The sequence below is a fragment of the Electrona antarctica genome (assembly GCF_951216825.1).
Source record: "Electrona antarctica genome assembly, chromosome: 15".
NCBI classification, from domain to species: domain Eukaryota; kingdom Metazoa; phylum Chordata; class Actinopteri; order Myctophiformes; family Myctophidae; genus Electrona; species Electrona antarctica.
In genome coordinates this window covers 2,904,951-2,926,420 of record NC_136796.1, presented here as the reverse complement: position 1 = coordinate 2,926,420, position 21,470 = coordinate 2,904,951, and the positions used below count along the sequence as shown (strand labels likewise).

The 21,470-nt window shown below is 42.6% G+C and overlaps 1 protein-coding gene across 1 annotated transcript in view; it reads right to left on the bottom strand.

Moving 5' to 3' along the window:
* Nucleotides 1-380: 380 nt before the first annotated feature.
* The window catches only part of LOC306938697 (protein NLRC3-like), a gene marked incomplete at both ends in the record, with an annotated part of 90,062 nt that continues 68,972 nt past the window's right edge, over nucleotides 381-21,470 (bottom strand). Inside the window, 5 exons of the mRNA XM_079522963.1 lie at nucleotides 381-513; nucleotides 2,106-2,282; nucleotides 3,436-5,242; nucleotides 5,460-5,731; nucleotides 8,111-8,224. Coding sequence (XP_079379089.1) covers nucleotides 381-513; nucleotides 2,106-2,282; nucleotides 3,436-5,242; nucleotides 5,460-5,731; nucleotides 8,111-8,224 — 2,503 coding nt within the window. The remainder of the gene's footprint in view (nucleotides 514-2,105; nucleotides 2,283-3,435; nucleotides 5,243-5,459; nucleotides 5,732-8,110; nucleotides 8,225-21,470) is intronic.

Below are 21,470 nucleotides of genomic sequence, written 5' to 3'. Positions count from 1 at the left end.
CACTACAGTGTTTCTCCTATCATTGTCTTGGCCCTGCAGCTCATCCAGGCATACTCACTGCTGCCCAGTTTGGATCTCATCACCTCTTCAGACTCCACCTTAACCCCTATAGCACTCCATTATCCTTGTATAACTTCTTATGCAACTTTACTATGCACATATATCTTGGATATGTCTCATTTCTCAACTGCAAATACAGAATGTTATTTAGATAAAATGTTGTTTAGACAGATGACGGGTTCTTTGTTTACGTCTGATATCCTAGAGTTTCTTCGAGGCACTGCATTGTTCTCTCTGCATGCTTTGTGACGTCGTGTCAGAGTGAATTCACTGTTAAGGGAAACACTGCACTGTCCAACATGGACACAGCCCAAGTCTACTCACTTGCAGTTCTCCAGGACTGAATCATTCACCACGTTGAGGCTCAGGTCCAACTCTCTTAGGGAGGGATTTGAGCGTACAGCTGAGGCCAGAGCTTCACAGCATCTCTCCGACAAGAAGGAGTCAGCCAGTCTGAAACATCAAATGAATAATAATAATAACTAGAAAAAAATCGCTGCAGGCAGCGATAACGCAGTTCCAAGCAGGAAGGCAATAAGAAATCAGAATAATATACACAATAAGCCATAGAAACATGACCGTGTAATTGTGACAGGGTCAGTTTTGTGTGAGTGTGAGTGAGATTCGAACTCAGACCTCCCACGTGAAAGTCCAACATCTTAACCACTAGACCAAAGGGATATCCCTCTGGACTGGGGGAGATATTACTTTTGAGGCCATCAGACAGAGGCTCTGAGCCACTCTGCTACAATATAGCACCACCATCAGGCTCTGAGCCACTCTGCTACACTATAGCGCCACCATCAGGCTGAGGCTCTGAGCCACTCTGCTACACTATAGCGCCACCATCAGGCAGAGGCTCTAAGCCACTCTGCTACACTATAGCGCCACCATCAGGCAGAGGCTCTGAGCCACTCTGCTACACTATAGCGCCACCATCAGGCTGAGGCTCTGAGCCACTCTGCTACACTATAGCGCCACCATCAGGCAGAGGCTCTGAGCCACTCTGCTACACTATAGCGCCACCATCAGACAGAGGCTCTGAGCCACTCTGCTACACTATAGCGCCACCATCAGACAGAGGCTCTGAGCCACTCTGCTACACTATAGCGCCACCATCAGGCAGAGGCTCTGAGCCACTCTGCTACACTATAGCGCCACCATCAGGCAGAGGCTCTGAGCCACTCTGCTACACTATAGCGCCACCATCAGGCAGAGGCTCTGAGCCACTCTGCTACACTATAGTGCCACCATCAGGCAGAGGCTCTGAGCCACTCTGCTACACTATAGCGCCACCATCAGGCAGAGGCTCTGAGCCACTCTGCTACACTATAGCGCCACCATCAGGCAGAGGCTCTGAGCCACTGCTACACATGCTCATAACACGTCACATCACCGATCAGCTTTGTCAAACGGTTCATGAGCTGTGCACGTTCAAAGTTTGCATTTTCAATTGAGTGCTATATGGCCACCCTTTGGCCAATGGTTGTGGGCTTCGCATCCTCACCGTTTGGCATGGCCCTCTACCATGTTGCCAAGTTTCGCGAAAACCCACTGCACGGTTCAGCCAGAACTGCTATTCTCGGAAGGAGAAGAAGAAAAAAACGAACTAACAATAAAGGACCTAGTTCTTTCAGGACTGCTTGGTCCTTTTAATAATAATAATACAATTATTGAATGAAAATTGCCATACAACAACCTCTCTACAACGCCTCGCAGTGAGCTTGTAGATTGGCTATAGTTTCCTTTTTTTGCCTCTTCTGTAATATGACAATTTGGCCAATTCCGATTTGAAAAGGTCTTAATAGTCATTACATTGTAACTTCAGAAATGTGCAGATACTTATACTGTATGTATAAGTCTGTGTTTGTTGAGTGAAAAAATGGGGCCCCCCGAAATAATTTGGGAATCCCTGTTAGGGTTCCGACCCTCATTATGGGAACCACAGGCCTACGTTACCGTACATTCTCACCACAGTATTCACATAATACAGTACATAATAAAACATAAATGATAAAAAAATACATGTGGTAAATGTATCTTACTTTATAACTTCCAGTCTACAGTGTGGGCTCTTCAGTGAAGCACAGAGCAGCTCCTCTAGTCCCGGGTCCTGCAGGTCATTTTTACTGAGGTCCAGTTCTCTCAAATGGGAAGGATTGGAGCTGAGAGCTGAAGACACAACTTCAACGTCTGTCTCTCTGAGATTACAGCCAACAAGTCTGTAAATGCAGATCAAATAAGACATTATAAAAACAAATGATACATAGTTAACTAAAATATCTCCTATCTAGTTATCCAGACATAAACAGTATTATAGACAACACCACTTGACAGAACAGAATGACTGTATGGAGGAAGATATACATTTTGATATCAAAGATTTCAACCAGCAGTTGAAGGTGTGAAATGAAGACTGAACATTAATTTGAATCTCTCACACTATTTATATACAATAAGGAGGTTATGTGAAGAGAAGAGAGGAAGAATCAGGAAATGCTAGTGATTTTAGTGACTAGTGAGTTATAAGAATGATGAAACCACTCCTCATCGATAAATTGCAGCAAACATATGCACAGATATAAGAGGTGTCTTATGTTATTGTATTGTTTCACAAGCAACAACTATATTGTTACTGCATCGGTATCGGTTAACATAAAAATATGGTTTAGGGTGTTATGCTCCTTTAACGGAGTAAGGAAGCTGAACTGGTGAACTGCGCAGTTAAAATAACATTATTTTATCTGGGGCTTGGACAAATATATACTGTTAATAACTTATATTGTCCATGGCTAAGTATTCACCCATTCTACAGCATTGGTAATGGTTTTATTCAACTGCCAACACTTTGGACCCAAACAACATTTTCTTTAAATGCAGCCCTGGTTAATAAGCCAAGTATGCCTCATAAATAATTGCCCACTATAACTAAAATGCAAACTTCAAAACACCTTAAATATTGTATTTATTTTAGAAATAGTTCATCTTTTACTCAAGAGGGACAATGCAATGTAATTTGTCCATGTCCAACTTAATGCTTAATGCTTAATGCGTAGGCCTACAGTTAATATGAAAAAACAATGTTTTAAATTATGCATTATGTGTTTGCATTCCACACACACAAAGACAACTGTCATCAACAGGCATTCTCCCTCTTAAGTAAAAGATGCACTATTTATAAAATTAATACAATATTTAAGGTGTTTTAATTGGGGATAATATTAAAACTGTATCCAGGCAACGTGTTGTGCACCTTCATGCTACCATGCTGCCCTATCACACACATGATCCCTGGAGAATGAACCCTACAGATCATTTCTAATTATAGTGTTAACAGATTGACTCTAGGATGTTTATTCACTTGTGACTACTAACCGAGCCTTTCTGCAGTTCCTCATAGCTGGGATCAGTCTCCTTTGCCCCTCCTCTGATGCATTGTATTCGTCCAGGTCAAACTCTTCCAAAACCTCTTCTGACATCTGCAGCATGACGGCCAGAGCTGAACACTGGGTGTCAGACAGTTTCTCTGTTCTGTTCTCTGACTTCAAGTACTGTTGGATCTCCTGATGTAATGAGTGGTCATTCATCTCCATCAAGCAGTGGAAGATGTTGATACATCTGTCAGGAGAGGCATAAGATAACAAGTCCTTCAGGTTCTGGATGGATTTCTGGATCTCCTCTGGACTGTCCTTTGTCTGACCCAGCAGACCTCCTAACAGACTCTGGTTGGACTCCAGTGAGAGGCCATGAAGGAACCGAACAAGTAGGTCCAGGTGGCCATTTTTACTCTTCAGGGATTTTTCCATGGCAGCTTCCAGGAAGTTGGAGAGGGAGCTGTTATTGTTGTAATTATCATTTTGCAGGAATGTCTTCAGTACCTCCATGTTCTTCTCTGTGAAACAGTGGAACAGGTAGACTGCAGCCAGAAACTCCTGGATGATCAGATGAACAAAGCTGTAGGCCGTTCTCTGGAAGAGCACACTCTTTCTTGTGAAGATCTGAGTGCACACTCCTGAGTACAGTGAGGCGTCTTTCACATCAAGACCACACTCTTCCAGGTCTTCTTCGTAGAACATGATGCTACCTTTCTTCAGGTGTTCAAATGCCAGCCTTCCCAGCTTCAGAAGAACATCCCTGTCAGTCTTCATGAGCTGCTGTTGAGTCCCCTTTCCTTTCTTTTTCACATCATGAGTTTCATCATACTTCTGCTTCTTCATCTTTGTCTGAACCAACAGGAAGTGGCAGCACATCTCAGTCAGGGTCTTGGGCAGCTGTCCTATCGTGGTGTGTGTCCTCAACATGTCCAGCAGAACGGTAGCAATGATCCAACAGAAGAGTGGGATGTAACACATGATGTGGAGGCTCCTCCATGTCTTCAAGTGTGAGAGGACTCTGTCGGCCAGCTTCTCTTCACTGAATCTCTTCCTGAAGTACTTCTCCTTCTGGGGGTCTGTGAACCCTCGCACTTCTGTCACCATGTCAACACATGCAGGAGGGATCTGATTGGCTGCTGCAGGTCTGGTGGTTATCCAGAGGAGGGCCGAGGGGAGCAGATTCCCCTTGATGAGGTTTGTCAACAGAGCATCCACCGATGATGTCACTGTGACATCAGAGATGATTTCATTTTTGTCGAAGACGTCAGAATCAATGTCAATGTTCTGGAATTTCAGCGGAAACCTGCTTTCATCGAGACCATCAAAGATGAAGCAAACTTTCCAGGCAGCGAGCTGCTCTGCTGTGACCTTCTTTAACGTTGGGTGGAAATCATGGATCAGGTTGAGAAGACTGTACTGCTTATCTCTGACCAAGTTCAGCTCCTGGAATGAAAAGGGAACCAGGAGATCTATATCTTGATTCTCCAAACCTCTTGCCCAGTCCAGAGCAAACTTGCGCGCGGAGAATGTTTTTCCGATCCCAGCGATGCCATTGGTCAGAACTGTTCTGCCAGGGAGGAGGATCTTAAGGATTTTACAGCAGTGGATTGGTTCGTCGTGGAAGGTCTTCATGTTGGAAGTTCTCTCAAGCTGTATCATCTCATATTGGCTATTAACCCCTTCACTCTGTCCCGCTGAGATGTAGAGCTCTGAGTAGGTGCTGGTGAGGGAGGTTCCAGACTCTTCCGTCATGTCGTCTTTCACTTCATCAAGACTGTCCAAACTGACCTTATAATCGTTCAAATCATCTGAAATGAGAAGAAAAGTTATGTTTTAACTTAAGCATTCTGGTTGATTTATAACTTTACACCTTTACGGCACAATTTGTTAAGAAATACAGCCAAAAATAACAACACAATATCAGTTGATTTTGTCCAGAGTTTAGTTGTTTAGCTTCATTATTTGCACTTGGATATAATTGATACAGACAATAGTTAGAACATCCAATTTATTAGCACATTTTACCTTGTCCAGGTGTGGTTTGACTGGGTGTCTTCAGTCCAGGTGTGGTTTGACTGGGTGTCTTCAGTCCAGGTGTGGTTTGACTGGGTGTCTTCAGTCCAGGTGTGGTTTGACTGGGTGTCTTCAGTCCAGGTGTGGTTTGACTGGGTGTCTTCAGTCCAGGTGTGGTTTGACTGGGTGTCTTCAGTCCAGGTGTGGTTTGACTGGGTGTCTTCAGTCCAGGTGTGGTTTGACTGGGTGTCTTCAGTCCAGGGTTCTGCTCTTCAGTCAGGGTTCTGTGGACATGAATACAATAGTTATTCTAGTAATATGTACCTACATGTAGCCCAGTGGCAAATATGCCTGCAGTTCTATATCAATCCACCAGGTGGCACCAGTACCATTTTCTGGGGGTCAAGGGTTGCACTGTGTTTGTGGGGATTCTTTGAAGAGATCCTGATGGTAAAAATGCTATACTTTCATTGTAGATTTTCAAATACACATGTAAGCACATTGTTGATGCAGTATATATTCTTTCATGAGTTTATGTCAAGATGATAAAGAATACATGTTGATGGTTGCAGATTGTAAACAAGAGGTGGAAGCTGTGAATAGTCGTGCTTAGAACTTGACTGTGTTTCTTAAATCCTGCTTCTTTTTGGTATTGTGTCAACATCTCATGCATCGTTTATTTTATTATGATGTAAGGAAATTGCAAGTTTGTTGCTAATGTTGCTAATGTGTTTCTCAGTGGAAAGGGGTGAAGCTTTGGAGAGCAGTGTTTGCTCAGTGTGTGGGTTGGCCATTCCTCATACACTGTTTGTGGTGAGTTTTGGTTTGAACTCACAATTAATGTAATTGACTTTTGATTTATCATAAGGGGTTCTCTTTGTTGTTTTCCCTAGAAAGAGTATGTTGTGGGTATTGATTGATTGATATAAACGCATTCATAAAGTGTACTGCATAGTGTATGCAGATTATACTGCCAATGATGTCTAGACGGACCCAGAACGAGATAACAAATCTCACCTCTCCAGTTAGTTCTGTCATAGTGCAATGACTCCTCTCTTTCCAATACGGAAACAAACAAGGAAGAGGTGGAGGTGTGGCAGGGCATTTATACGGTGGCATAAGGAGGAGACTTTAAGGAGCTGTGACCACCAATGCACTCTGTATTCTTATACACATGAACCATGGAGAATTAAGTCAGGTAGAAGCACTTATTTGTATCATATTCTGTGTAATTATATAACACTGTTACATATATATAAACCCCACTATTTTATGATGTTTTGGCCATTATCCCTGGAACGGATCGTCCAATCTTCTCAGTTCCAAGCTTGTTGGATGCGTGACTTTGAGGAGTATATACTCTGCAGCCTGCGGACCACATTATTGAATTATTAGGTCCCTCAGCGTGTTTGCAAGTGTCGGCCGACTCAGTCAAAGTTTCACGTAATGATGCAAATATCTATCATGCCTTAATGTCGCTGGGCACAGATGCGCCTCCATGGTGTCATGGTATTAATTTATTATAATGTAGGCTACTGTATATTGATCAGAAGAATAGCCGAATAAGTCTTACCATTTGATGAGGAAACAGCACGAAATCTACCTTTTACGACATAGAACAATGATTAATCCAAAAGACGGATTACCTCTCAGTAACCAATAAAGGCAAACTGGTCTGGTATGGATGAACATTTGTCATGTCACTTACTCCATTTACAATCCGATGGGTAGTGGGACAGTAGAGGGAATCACCCCAGTAATCAATAAAGCGTTTTAACTCTGCAAAGATGAGTATAATATCCTTGCCAAGTTTTATTAGCCTTTGGTCGTGAACTTGAACTGTAGAAATTAACTTATTTCTCACTATGAGATTTGCTTTATTAACGTTCAGTGGATCCATAGCAACGAGCGAGGGACTCGCGTGTCCAAATAAGCTGATCTGAAAGTTGTCGCAACCTGGTGCTGACGCGTTGTTAGCTTGTTAGATCTGTCATGTTAGTAACGGGAGACCATAAACGTTCATCACGCTAGAGTTCACGGTTACCTCTTGTGGTGTTAAAATGGCCGTGGATAATCTAATCTACACGAGGCGAAACGCCTGGGAAAGAGGGAGTCCCTGTGACTGTCAGGCAAAAAATGATCTAAAGCTGCAATACACACAAATGAAGGCAGTATGCAGCATTGGTGAATGGCACGTGAGATTGGGCGTACCGAGAATACACCCTCCTTTAGTCCCTTGCTTTACACCTGGGTATAAATGTCCTGAATCGGCCCATAGTAACTTTATATTTAAGAAAACATATTTAGCCTGGGCCATGGCTCAGCGGTCCAGGCACCTTGGCTGGCAATCCAGTCTGGCAGTGTGCCGCGGGTTCGTCTCCCGGTCCCGACGGCCTTTACTGCATGTCTTCCCCCCCCATCTCTCTCCCCACTTCCTGTCAGCCTACTGTCTGTCCCTCCATAAAAAAATAAAAATAAAGGCGAAAGCCACAAAAAAATAAAACAAAAAAAACATATTTAAGATTGGGCAGGGAGGCAATCCTGTTACGCTCAAAATATGTGCATAAATTGCTTAATGAATCAGGCCCATAGTGTGTGTATATTGTATAGTGTGTATATTGTATAGAGTACATATATTGTAGGCTACAGGAGGATTGACATACAGTGTGTGTGAAGGTCCAGGTTCATTGCTGAAGTTAAGGGGATCTCCTTTAGACCAGTCACTCTTCATAGACACACAGCTGGGTGTTGGAGACTCTGGTCTGTGGTACAGACTTCTGGAATCATAGAAATTATTCTACAATTATCATGTGAATGAAAACATCAGTCTGTTCAAGATTCCTTATTGTTACATCCAGTTATACAAGAGATAATATATATATATAAGAGAGTCTAATATTTGGGTTTCACGGTTTCACCTCATAACACATGCACAAAAAAAACACTGGTGTGAAGTGAGGGTGATCTGTGGCTGATCATTGCCGATCATTTCCACTATCATACGGTCTAAAAAGTCAATATCCTTCTCACATGACGTAACTAAAATGTCCTAAAAATATAACTAAAAAAACATAGCATGGATGCACCTGGGACGTATCCTCAGTGATGTATCCTGAGGTCAAAGGGGTTTCGGGTCTCTCAACATCATACCCCTCACTCAGGCGACCCAGCCGGGAGTGATCAAGTCCCGACTTACGTCCCAGTAGCTACCCTCAATCAGTCCCACTAGGGAAAAACCAGGGGCACACAATCCGTTGGAACTACTCCAGAACTACTCTGCCAGGGCTGGGAGGTACACTTCTGGCGCATGGAGGGACTAGGCTCTGTGGGTTGACTCCTGTCCGGGCCCCTCCTACGTCTCACCAGGTCCACTCCTGCTCTCACCAGGAGTAGAGCGAGGACCTGTGGGTTGCACCAGAGTCCCAGCACCAGACAGTTCAAATACAGTAGGCTACAACAGTTGCATAGATTTACAGAACCCTTTTCTACAGCAGCCTTCTTAGGGCTCGCAATTATACTTTTTTTACTTGGTTTACTTTCAAATGTAGAAGCGGAACAATATCAGGAGCATGCACCCACCAACGTTTCAGGAGCATCGATTTGTATATTTTCTTTGTTAGTAAAAAATCACACCCGTGTGAACTGAGTGGTGCAAGGTCTTATATACCCTGATCAGCTGTGGTCTGACGTAATGTCAGTGACCATAGTAACCATGCTCATTTTTTTGGGTCCCACGTACAGGTACACACACGTACAGGTACACACATACATAGACACATACAGACAAAGCTGGTTCTTGGAGTGGTTTGCACCACTCAAAAATAATAATAGTGTAACAGTGCAGTTTATAAGTAAAATAAAATGTATAGGAGCCGGAGTAACATACGTTGTATCTGGAGACTCTGGTCTGTGGATGTGATGTTTGTCAGCTCCCCCCTCCTCTCTCTCCTCACGCCGACTCATCTTTGTGAAACCTGTCGATTAGTCAAAATGGACCAGAAAACAGTGTTTACTACAGTATACAGTGTGCATGCACACACACACACACACACGCGCGCGCGTGCGCACACCAATGTTATTATAGTTAACGAAAACTAACAAAATCACGAAGAAAAATCATTTAACTGAACTAAAAAAAAACTATAAATCCCCCTCTTCTTTTTTTTACACTGTACATGTAGTGTTTTATATTTTGTGATTATATTGAAATTTGTAGGACCCGAATGGAAACAAGACCAAGGACATTCTTTTGGTGCTATCCTTAGTTTATAGTATGTGGACTAAGTGTGTGGACTGTACTCTGTTCAATCAATCCATCAATCAATCAAAATCAGGGACAGAGGGAGAGAGACAGACAGACAGAGGGATTGATAGACTAGAGAGACAGACAGACAGACAGAGGGATTGATAGACTAGAGAGAGACAGACAGAGAGACAGACAGAGACAGACAGACAGAGGGATTGATAGACTAGAGAGACAGAGAGACAGACAGAGGGATTGATAGACTAGAGAGAGACAGAGAGACAGACAGAGACAGACAGACAGAGGGATTGATAGACTAGAGAGAGACAGAGAGACAGACAGAGACAGACAGACAGAGGGATTGATAGACTCACTAGAGAGACAGAGAGACAGCCCAAGGAGAGAGAGGGAAGGAATACTCAAAGCAGAAAATAACAATCTTCCTCTACTATGGTTTACAGATTTTTTTCTTCCTGGAAATAAGAAAACGTCTGGGTTTCCGAGGCTAGGTTTACAGTAAACTGATGTGGTCACATGCAGGTTTACATCAGGGGTGCTATAGTAAAATACGCACATCACTTACAGGTTTACAGGTATACAGGTTTACATCAGGGGTGCTATAGTAAAATACGCACATCACTTACAGGTTTACAGGTATACAGGTTTACATCAGGGGTGCTATAGTAAAATACGCACATCACTTACAGGTTTACAGGTATACAGGTTTACATCAGGGGTGCTATAGTAAAATACGCACATCACTTCGTGGAGGTGCTGGGTTCAAAAAGTGACATAGGAAAAGAGAAGGGAACCCGCACACTCATATGCTCTCAAGGCTCTTCATCTGGTCAAAGAGAAGGGAACCCACACACTCATATGCTCTCAAGGCTCTTCATCTGGTCAAAGAGAAGGGAACCCACACACTCATATGCTCTCAAGGCTCTTCATCTGGTCAAACCAGACGAAGAGCCACTCATATGCTCTCAAGGCTCTTCATCTGGTCAAACCAGACGAAGAGCCTTGGCTCCAAACGTCGTCAATAAATGTATCTTTTGGAGCATATGAGTGTGCGGGTTCCCTTCTCTTTTCTTACATCAGGGGTGCCCACACTTTTTTTTTGCTCATTTCAAAATGACCAGCTCAACAAGATATTATCCCATTGCTGAAAGTAGTTTAAAATGTGCCTGATGGGGCTTTGGAATAGCGGTGATGGTGTTACATATACATAAGACAAACAGACGTATACTTGGAGTGGGAAACAGAGGGGGACATTTTGAATTGGTAGGGTTTTCTTGTAGCCTATATAACTTTGTAATGCTACTGATGTTTGTGCGCAACACTGTTGAAAACAAAGACTTACATTGTGGGTTTGAGCTGACGGGCCCTTTTTGATGTCAATTAAGTCACCTTCATTTGTATTTAAATTGTACATTTTAGGGGCATGTCATGTGGTCTACCTGCATAGCCTCTGTGTTGTACTTGTAGATCACAATCTACCTTTTGGGCACCCATGTTGCAGTAAACTGCATGCTGTCGAGACTCTGAGTGACTCACTGTAATCTTAATAAATCTCATCGTTTTTACAAGGCCCTATTATGTTCACACGCACACACGCACGTTAACCATTTATTTATGTCACACAAAGGAGAGCATACAAGGACACAAGTATTATAGGAGCAGTAAAGGCCTATTGTACTCCAGTTTTAGGTGATAAGGTCACCACCGTTCTATACAACTGGAGTATGAATAGCCTTTTGTGGCCTGTTGTGGCTGTTTACCTTGAGGGGAGGAGGGGTGCCGTAGCAATCGGCAGGTTGATAAGGGCAGGTGCAACAAGCCACATTTTAATAAATGGGAAACCCACCCAACAGCAGTTTGAAGTCTGGACAGTTGATTATTTGAAACGTGTCAAAACGGTTTCCATTTGCCCAGCCAAGTGGCGAAAAGTTGGTGTGAGACTGCCACTACAGTTATACATTCACAAATTATAGCAGAGACAGCACAAGACTTTGCCAGCCTTTTTGCCTGGTTTTGGGGCATCCCACATTGTTGAAACCCTCTAACTGTTAGACCAGTCTGTGGGTATAATGTCCTAGGCTGCCAAATTTAAAAACAAATAGTCTGCACACTATTACCCCAGGTGGTATGTAGGAGTGGTTGGTATTTAATGACCATATTATCATAAAAGCTTCCTCTAGGCTGGGGTCAAAGGTGCAGGCTATATCTAATACAGACACTTCTCTGGACTCTTCATCAACGGCAACAACATCTGGTGTATTAGCTGTCAGACTCTTCATCAACCACAACAACAGCTGGTGTATTAGCTGTCAAAGATGTGCACGCACACGGTATTGTTGGTATTGGACATTTATTAGCATCCAGTCAGTCACTCTGACCTCAGTAAAATAGCAGAGACATGACCCGCCCTATTCCACCTCTGATTGGTTCAGGTTAATAGATGAGAGGAGTGATGATTGGTTAATGTATAGGGTCAGATATCGGTAAGCCAATCTGAGGAAGAGCTGGGCGGGTCTTGCCACTGTCTCCCTGGTGCAAACACATGCAGGTGTGTACACACACACACACACACACACACTGAGGAGTTCAAGCATGATATCTCCCGTCTATACAGGTATATTCCAAGCAGAACTAATAAACAGATAGTGATTAATTCATTATTGAAGATATGCTTCCTAGTCCTACATCAACAGTACAGCTTGTATTTAATACTTTTCATCATTCAGATTCAGCCAAACGTTTAGATATTAAATATTCTAGTATATGGTATAACACTTTATTCACATCTCTGTTCTTAGTAAAACACACCTGGTTCTGTACTTAGGCCACCGCTTGTTTCCCTCTACACCAAGTCTCTTTGAAGAAATAGCAGATCTACAAGCTCACAATGGCCCCATTTACATGCAGAAATTCATTCGGAATGAATGGATTCATTCCAGTCATCACCCGTGTGAACTGAGTGGTGCAAATCCCCCCCCCCCCCCCCCTCTCTGTCTCTCTCTCTCTCTCTCTCTCTCTCATTAGCAGGCAACATGCAGCACTATCTCTCTCTCTCTCCGTTTCTGGCACAACAGCGCCACTTTTGGTACTCATTGGTACTGGTCACACACATAGTCACACACAAACGGACATTGCTGTTCGTTGGAGTGGTTGCACCACTCAAAAATGCTCATGTAAACACCTCAATTGGAATAGAATATCCGGATTTTGGGGTGGTGGTGGTATGTACCGTTTGAATCGGTATAGATCACCATATAAACACTTTATTCCGAATGCTACTGGGAGTTTGGAATACATGTATTATTTATTTTACACATGTCTGCCCTTAGTAGACTATAGTGCTTTATGCCCATGTCCAAGCAGGGATGGCCATTTGGAGACATTTTATGTGCGCAGAGATGCGCTATTTTACCCATTCGAAAAATACAAATACACCAGTTTTTTTTACCCCATAATAAAATGCGCTATTTACAAACCCATCGAACAATTACAGTGTATGGATGGTGTGTTTTGTAGTTCTGGGTTGTTTTGGGTGGAGGTCGCGTGCAGGGACTGCGTTTCAAAATGTATTATTTATTATTTATTTTATCAGATAATAGCTGTTAGTGTTTGTCGGTTATTCATTTCTTAAAGGACCACTTCACCACTTTTCAACATCTCTTCATATAATTGGTCCTCACTAATGTTCATGATAAAACACCACAATTTTTTCCTACTCATAGTAAGAGAAATCTATGAAAAAACACTCCTTGGGAGGAAAACGGCCACACAAACGTGATGAGGTCAGCACATTTGGTCAACTGGATATGGCCTAATTTAGCCCAAGGAGTGTTTTTTGTGCAAAACTAATGCTTGGAATGGATTCAGAATCATGAAATCACCCTAGTTTCATATGTCACATGCTACTTAAAGAATGATGAAATTTGGACTTTTTTGCCTTAAATAGGATGTTATGGGTATGGTCACATATTATGCTAATAACTCAATTTTCCCACGGGAGTTGAATTTCAAACTTTTAGTACATGTTATTAGACACCTTTAGAAACACATTGGTTAAGAAATTTCTTGGTAACGATTTAGTTCCCAGATTGGTCAAATACCTGATAAAATGCCCTTACTATCAGTCTGTCTCATAGGAGGGCTTTGGGCAGTTCGGACACCCGTCCACCAGTGACATCATAATTAGGCAGATTTTTTTTAAAACAAGATTTGTTTTAAAATATATTTAGATTATTATTATCGTGATAACGATGGCTTCAACTTTTGCATTGCAACTTTTCAGGAAAAGAAAGCCTGCCGTTTCTATTAGCTTGGATTCACCATCGATGATGTCACTGGTGGACGGGTTTCTGAACTGCCAACAGCCCTCCTATGAGACACAGACTGAGTAGGAAAAAATGGCGGTATTTTATCATGAACATTAGTTAGGACCAATTATAGGAAGAGAAGTTGAAAAGTGGTGAAGTGGTCCTTTAAGGGATAACGGTTATGGGTTGGCCATCTCTATAGTCATCTCTAGCACCCGATCCCCAAGAAATCAAGCCATAGTATGGGCTCCAATCAGCAAGCATCCATTCCATACGAATGGTGATAGTTGGATCCAATCGTCCCAACCAGTTGGGTGGGTTGGGGGAAATCAGCCTTTTCTTTGGGTGATTCAATGTTAAGATGTATCTAGGCTATCATATATTTATCATCATAAATACAAAATAATGTCGTTCAATGTTAAGACATGTGCTGTGTCTTAACATTGAACGACATTATTTTGTATTTATGATGATAAATGATAAATGATAGATGATAAATATATGATAGCCTAGATACATCTTAACATTGAATCACCCAAAGAAAAGGCTGATTTCCCCCAACCCACCCAACTGGTTGGGGCGATTGGATCCAACTATCACCATTCGTATGGAATGGATGCTTGCTGATTGGAGCCCATACTATGGCTTGATTTCTTGGGGATCGGGTGTCTCTATAGTCCAAAAAAAGAAAATAAAAAGATTGTTTTTTTTGTACACTTTTGCAATATTGAAGCAATGATTTGTATGGTGTGTCCTATAAGTCCATGTGGGCGGGGCACCTTGGGTGCATGACACATAAATAAAGAATCTATCCATCTAGTCCAAAGTTATATCTCGAATCAATGGTCATGTAAACAATTGTGACTAAAAAAAAGAAAAAAACTTTTTCTCCTCTGGTGAAAAGCTGGAATGTGCGCGATGGCAGTCTCTCAGTCAAATCTGGTCACATTATTGAGGGAATAGGAATACTTAATAATAATAATAATAATATCTGGGATTTATATAGCGCTTTTCTTGACACTCAAAGATGCTTTACATGTGTTGGGGCCATGTAAACAGTTGGGTATGAATCTCTGTGCGGAATGAATTCATTCATTCATTCATTCACGATTTTGTAACCCATTTTTCACCCCTGTGTCTGAATGAATTAGTACATTCTGAATACATTCTGTGCATGTAACTGCAAGGCCATTGTGTCACAACAACGCCACACGTTCCCCCCCCCCCCCCCCCCCCCCCCCAGAGCTCTCTGAGGTTCAAGTGGTTATAACATTCTTAAAGGGATAGTTCAACCCCCAAAATGACTTTTTGATGCATGGCTTACTGAAATTACGTCATGTGGCAGCCGCCACGTCTATTGACTTTTCATGTTTGTTTAGAGCACTTTTAACACACACAAAAAATCGTTTGCCAGCCAGTCTATGGACTATAAAGTTTGTTTAGTGCACTAAATAACGTGAGTCGTCATATGGTCGATAAAAATTCAACTCGTAAGTAATTTAGTTTCACACATTTTGGGCGGGAACCCATTTTGGTGTTTTAACTAAGCATTATGTTATGCTTTAGCTATTGAAAAATAGCAGATCTACAAGCTCGTAGCGCGCCACCGAGTGGCGTGCTACGAGCTTGTAGGTCTGCTATTTTTGAAAAATCGTAAAAATGCGGCACAAATCTTTGAATATATATTCTTTCAGAGCGAACGTTTTTTTTATTTTCGACATCAGGCCTAAATGGGTTAACACTAGAGTTCTCATCGGGCCTGAAAATTAAGGCCCGGCCCTACCCTACCCTAACTGGGTCGGCCCGAGGCCCGGCCCGACCCTAACAATTACCATAATGTCAGGCCCGAAAACCCGAAAAAGCCCGAGTGAAAAAAAAGAGAAAAAAAGGAAAAAGAAAAATGCCACTATATGGCCGCGGCGCCGTGGATTATTGAGACGACCGTGTCAGAGAACGCACTAATAGTCTAGTCGCCGAAATAAAGGATTTATGTAACTCACGTTAATTGGCTGATAATGTTCCATTTCCAACATTCTAATGGTTTCCAGCAATTTCTAGGGGTGAGTAAACATCTTCTGAATCAAAGTAGCAGCGATCCTCTGAAGTGGCGGTTAATTATGTCCAATAGGCTACTGTCCCGTTAACAAAGTGCAACTTTTTCATCATTCACCGTTGTGCAACAGTCCCGAACAGAGCTATACAATATTATGACAATTGTCAACTTGGCCATAATCTACTAGGTTACTGTATAGTTTACATTAATCATTGCCTCTCAAACCCACATACCACGCGTAATGTGCGTTGCCTAACCAAAAGAACAGACATACCGACATCAACATGCCGCTCGATGTCGTGTCGAGTCTGTCGACAGCTTGCAGATCTTTTATTTTGGGCAGTGGGCACACAACGAGGCGCGCTGCGCTACGATAGGGAAATTAAATAGCTGTACAGCGTGCTGCGATACGATTTGTAAACCAAATAGCTGTAGCCTACAGTGTGACTGTAACATTGCTTGGTCATCATGTAACTACATTACGCAGGCGCTTTCATATATGGAGCATTTACCGTGGTGACGTTGATTAGGTAGCCTAATTTAGCTTATTCACCCAGCTGGGTTCAACGAGACAGCAGTGTCTCGTTAAGCCCCGACGTTTCCAAAACGAGCTATTGCGGATGAATCGATGGTCTTATAAAACATTTAAGCATATGGCAAGTTAACTTAAGTTATATAGTTGATGCTGAGCAGTAAGCAGCTCATTTGGTTGGCAAACCAGAGGCCAGCCAGCGGTAGCAAGTTCAACAACCACCGTTCTATTCTGTCACTTTGGTGCGCTGCTGCCTGCTGCTGATCATGCCTCCTCCTCCTTCAGTCACATATAGTATAATAGCCTAAACTGTAAAAGTTAATCGCCAACATTCACCAGCTCAGCCCTCTTCATATTAAATAATTACATTACACAAACAGAATTGTTATTTTATTTATAATAAAATTATTTAAAAAAAAAAAAAATCACGGAAAATCACAGAGCCCGAGGCTCGGCCCGGCCCGACTAATTATCGTGCATTTTGGGCCCTACCCTACCCGAAAATGTCGGGCCGGGCCGGGTTCGGGCAGAGATTGAGAACTCTAGTTAACACATGTCTGGTGTCAGACTGTCAGCAACACCTTATGACAGTGGAAATGATCGGCGACGATCAGCCACAGTGGCCGCCCCTCACTTCACACCAGTGTGACCTTTTTCTATCGACTATCTCACCCCATGGAGACTTCATGTTTCTTTTCTTTTCTCAAGCCAGTCATTTGATGAGAAGCAGTAGTTCCGGTAGGAGACACAAAGAGTCTCCTTTGTGTCTCCATAAGTTATTTTATGGGTGAACTTCCCCTTTAACAACAGACTAGAGAGAATATTGCTATAGTGTGTGGTTTAAAATCACTTACCCTGCAATATTCTTTATGCTTTGATCCGACGTGGCAAAAACAAAATGTCCAGTCCAGATGCTTCAGTTGACTGTGAATCAACACACTTACAGTTCTGTAGTGTAGGCTACTGGAGGTGTGTTGTTGAAACAAGAACTATATGAATTATCACACCATGTGGTACATTGACCTGCAATCAGCACGCACGCACGCACGCACGCACCCTTTAGCGCCACTGTGCAGGTCAATGTTTAACTAAGTTGTAAATTCAGATATGACACCATGCTAACTTGTTCCTCTCCCCTCACCTCACCTGACCGACCTTATATTTCTGGGGTGTCCAAAGTGTGGCCTGGGGACCTATTTTATACGGCCCGTGACTTCATACCTGAACTCAGGCGGCCCAGCCGTGGTGATCAAGTCCCGACTTACGTTCCAGTATAGCTACCCTCAATCAGTCCCACTATAGGGCAAAACCAGGGCCACACAATCCGTTGGAACTACTCCAGAACTACTCTGCCAGGGCTGGGAGGTACGCTTCTGGCGCATGGAAGGACTAGGCTCTGTGGGTTGACTCCTGTCCGGGCCCCTCCTAGCTCATAGTGCGCCACCTGAGTGGGGCGCTACGAGCTTGTAGGTCTGCTATTTTTGACAAATCGTAGAACGACTGACATAGAAACATAGCTTTTTCAGAAAACTTTCATTTTCAAACAGACATTTTTTGAATCTGATCTCAGGTCAAAATGGGATGAATAGAAGAACATTGACGTTTTATTATTAACCTGGGCCGTAGTGAACCGTATCTACGTCTTTAAATGTTCTGTATGAATTGAAAATGGAGGACCCTGATGTAAACAAGTCTTAGTGCTTTTCCTGGTTTCATCCTTTTTTTAATGTTTTTTTTTTTTTGTGGCTTTCGCATTTATTTTATACTTTTTATGGAGGGACAGACCGTAGGCTGACAAGAAATGGGGAGAGAGATGGGGGGGGAAGACATGCAGTAAGGGCCGTCGGGATCTGGAGTCGAACCCGCAGCACACCGCCAGACTGGATTACCAGCCAAGGTGCCTGGACCGCTGAGCCACGGCCCAGGCCCCTGGTTTCTAGCCTGGCTAATAAGCCAGACCGAATCAGCCGTTGGCAAAAAAAAATTACCTGCCGGCGGATTACGGTCTGGAAAGGCTCAATTGTACGCCCATTTCCTACACCAGAGAACTGGTGTGGCCAATCGGGACACGGTATGCAATATGGGCGGGCTTTGGTACAGTGACGTTCAATGCTCGAGACCTTTGACTGACAGTAGCTCTGACCAATTGCGTCAAAGAGAAAATGTTTGAACCCGCCCCCCGGGAAACAAGATCCATACACAGCATCTCCAGACTCAAATACCACACGACAGTGTGATTTGAGTCTGGCTTATTAGCCAGGCTACCTGGTTTCATCCTTGTAGCAGTTTTTGTATTGACTTTTGTGCTTTCATTTGAAATGTACTTTTGTACTGTGAATACAAAAATGTTCAATCAATCAATCAATTTCCCAGGGTATAATTTGTCAGGACTCCTTGTTCCTTGTTGTCTCATTCTGAATGGGTCAAAGATATTTGGTTATGTGAAATAAATAAATGAGTTGTTTGTTTTGTTTACAGCACACACTTGACAAAATAGCATTGATATTAAATATTGATTATGATAGTTTAAATAAAGTGGTTTAAATGCGTTCCATATGTATGTGACTTTGTTAAGGCCCGAAGGTACATTATGTCATGAGATGCACTTGGCCCTAGTGTGTTTTAATATTTTATAATATGCCCCCCTTTGCAAAAGGGAGGGCCCTAGAGCTGCTATATTGCATTTTGGAGGCCTCTTGTTTTGTAACAGGTCTGGTTCTGGTATTGTACGGTTCTGTACGGGTTGGGTACTCGGATTTCTAATAGTTCGGCTGCGGTTACAATAGGTCGGGTTCAGATACAATTTCCACGGGTCCATTTGGGTTCAGATCTGTCAAATTGGACCCGTGAAGACCTCTAGTTGATACTGTACCTCTAGGGTTGATACAGCCCTGTGTGTGTGTGTGTGTGTGTGTGTGTGTGTGTGTGTGTGTGTGTGTGTGTGTGTGTGTGTGTGTGTGTGTGTGTGTGTGTGTGTGTGTGTGTGTGTGTGTGTGTGTGTGTGTGTGTGAACATAATAGGGCACTGTAAAAACAATGTGATAAGAATGAAGGATAAGATATGACTGACATTTATTAGGAAACCATGTGACCACAGCGGTTTACTGTAAACCATGTGACCACAGTGGTTTACTGTAAACCATGTGACCACAGTGGTTTACTGTAAACCATGTGACCACAGCGGTTTACTGTAAACCATGTGACCACAGTGGTTTACTGTAAACCATGTGACCACAGCGGTTTACTGTAAACCATGTGACCACAGCGGTTTACTGTAAACCATGTGACCACAGTGGTAAACCATGTGACCACAGCGGTAAACCATGTGACCACCACAGAGGGTGTTCCTTCCTTCCTTTCCTTGGGCTGTCTCTCTCTCTAGTTCATCAACAAGCTCACAGCGACACCTTGTGAAGTATTACATCTGTTATTAAAAAAAAAGCATATGAATTGAAATATTTTTAATATTATTTAAATATTTCTTGTATGGGGGTCCCTGGCACTCGTACAAGTGCCAGGGACCCCCTGTGCCAGTAAAATGGTTCCACATTTTACTGGCAAAAATGGTTCCACATTTTACTGGCATAGGAGCGAAATTAATATAATCCCTTGTTTGAGCCGAATCTGGGTTGCACATATGGTTTGTTGAACTCCCTCTGGTGTTGTGAGTGTGGACTTCTTTGACCCACTTGAACCCCAGCATTAGAGCATGTGTGTGATGTATGACTTAACCGCTAGGCCAGCAGTTCCCCCCTTTATGACGCTTTTGAAGGAAAGTTACACTTTTTGATGTTATCTGAGACTTGTATATCCTGGTATCTATCTACCTATAGAGACTGGTATCTATCTACCTATAGAGACTGGTATCTATCTACCTATAGAGACTGGTATCTGTCTGTCTATAGAGAATGGCATCTGTATACCTAGAGAGACTGGTGTCTGTCTATACTATAGAGACTTATATCAAAACTGTTACTTTTCATGAAATTATAACCTGTGTTGCGATGGACCCAACATAGTTATTATACGACCAATGGGCTGTGGCCATGTTGTCATGACAACACTATGAATATTAATATACAGGAACAACGACAGACTGTTAAGAATCAATTTATTAAACAATTCTGACTTTCATACATGATCATACAATAACATGTGAAGAATGATAATGATATCAAATGAATATTCAATGGAAGCAAAATAATGAGATGAGTGAGGAAACGGTGATCTAATGAATCAACGAATAAACTGAGTTCAGTTAATTTAGTGAATCCAGAGTGATTGACAAAGTCCAAGATGAGTCAGTGACATGAAGTCTAGTCAACAACATGTTCACAGCAGCAGGAGAGCAGAGAGAGTGAATGACATGAAGTCTAGTCCAGGGGTTCTCAACGTTTTTGGCCGGGGACCCCCGGAAATGCTTTGGCAACGTCTCGGGACCCCCGCCCCGCCCCCTCCCGACCCCCAATATAAATTGACTGCTACAATAACCTTAATAATAGAGACAATACACCATAAATAAACCAGATATAATAATTAGGGAAGGTGTATGCATGTACTATGTGTACTATATGTAAACTCTTCATTTTCATTCAGTTGGGAAAAAAAAGAAAAGAAAAAAAAAACTTTTTCTTTTTTTGAAAATTATTTGGGGACCCCCCCAACATAATTTGGCGACCCCCTGAGGGGTCGCGACCCACGGGTTGAGAACCCCTGGTTCTAGTCAAGAAACAACATGTTCACAGCAGTAGGAGAGCAGAGAGAGTGAACACATCAACCCTACAGTCACTATTCTGGACATGATGTCATCATAGATGAGAATACACCCAAAATAGCAGATGTACAAGCTCACAATCAGTATTAATTATGTC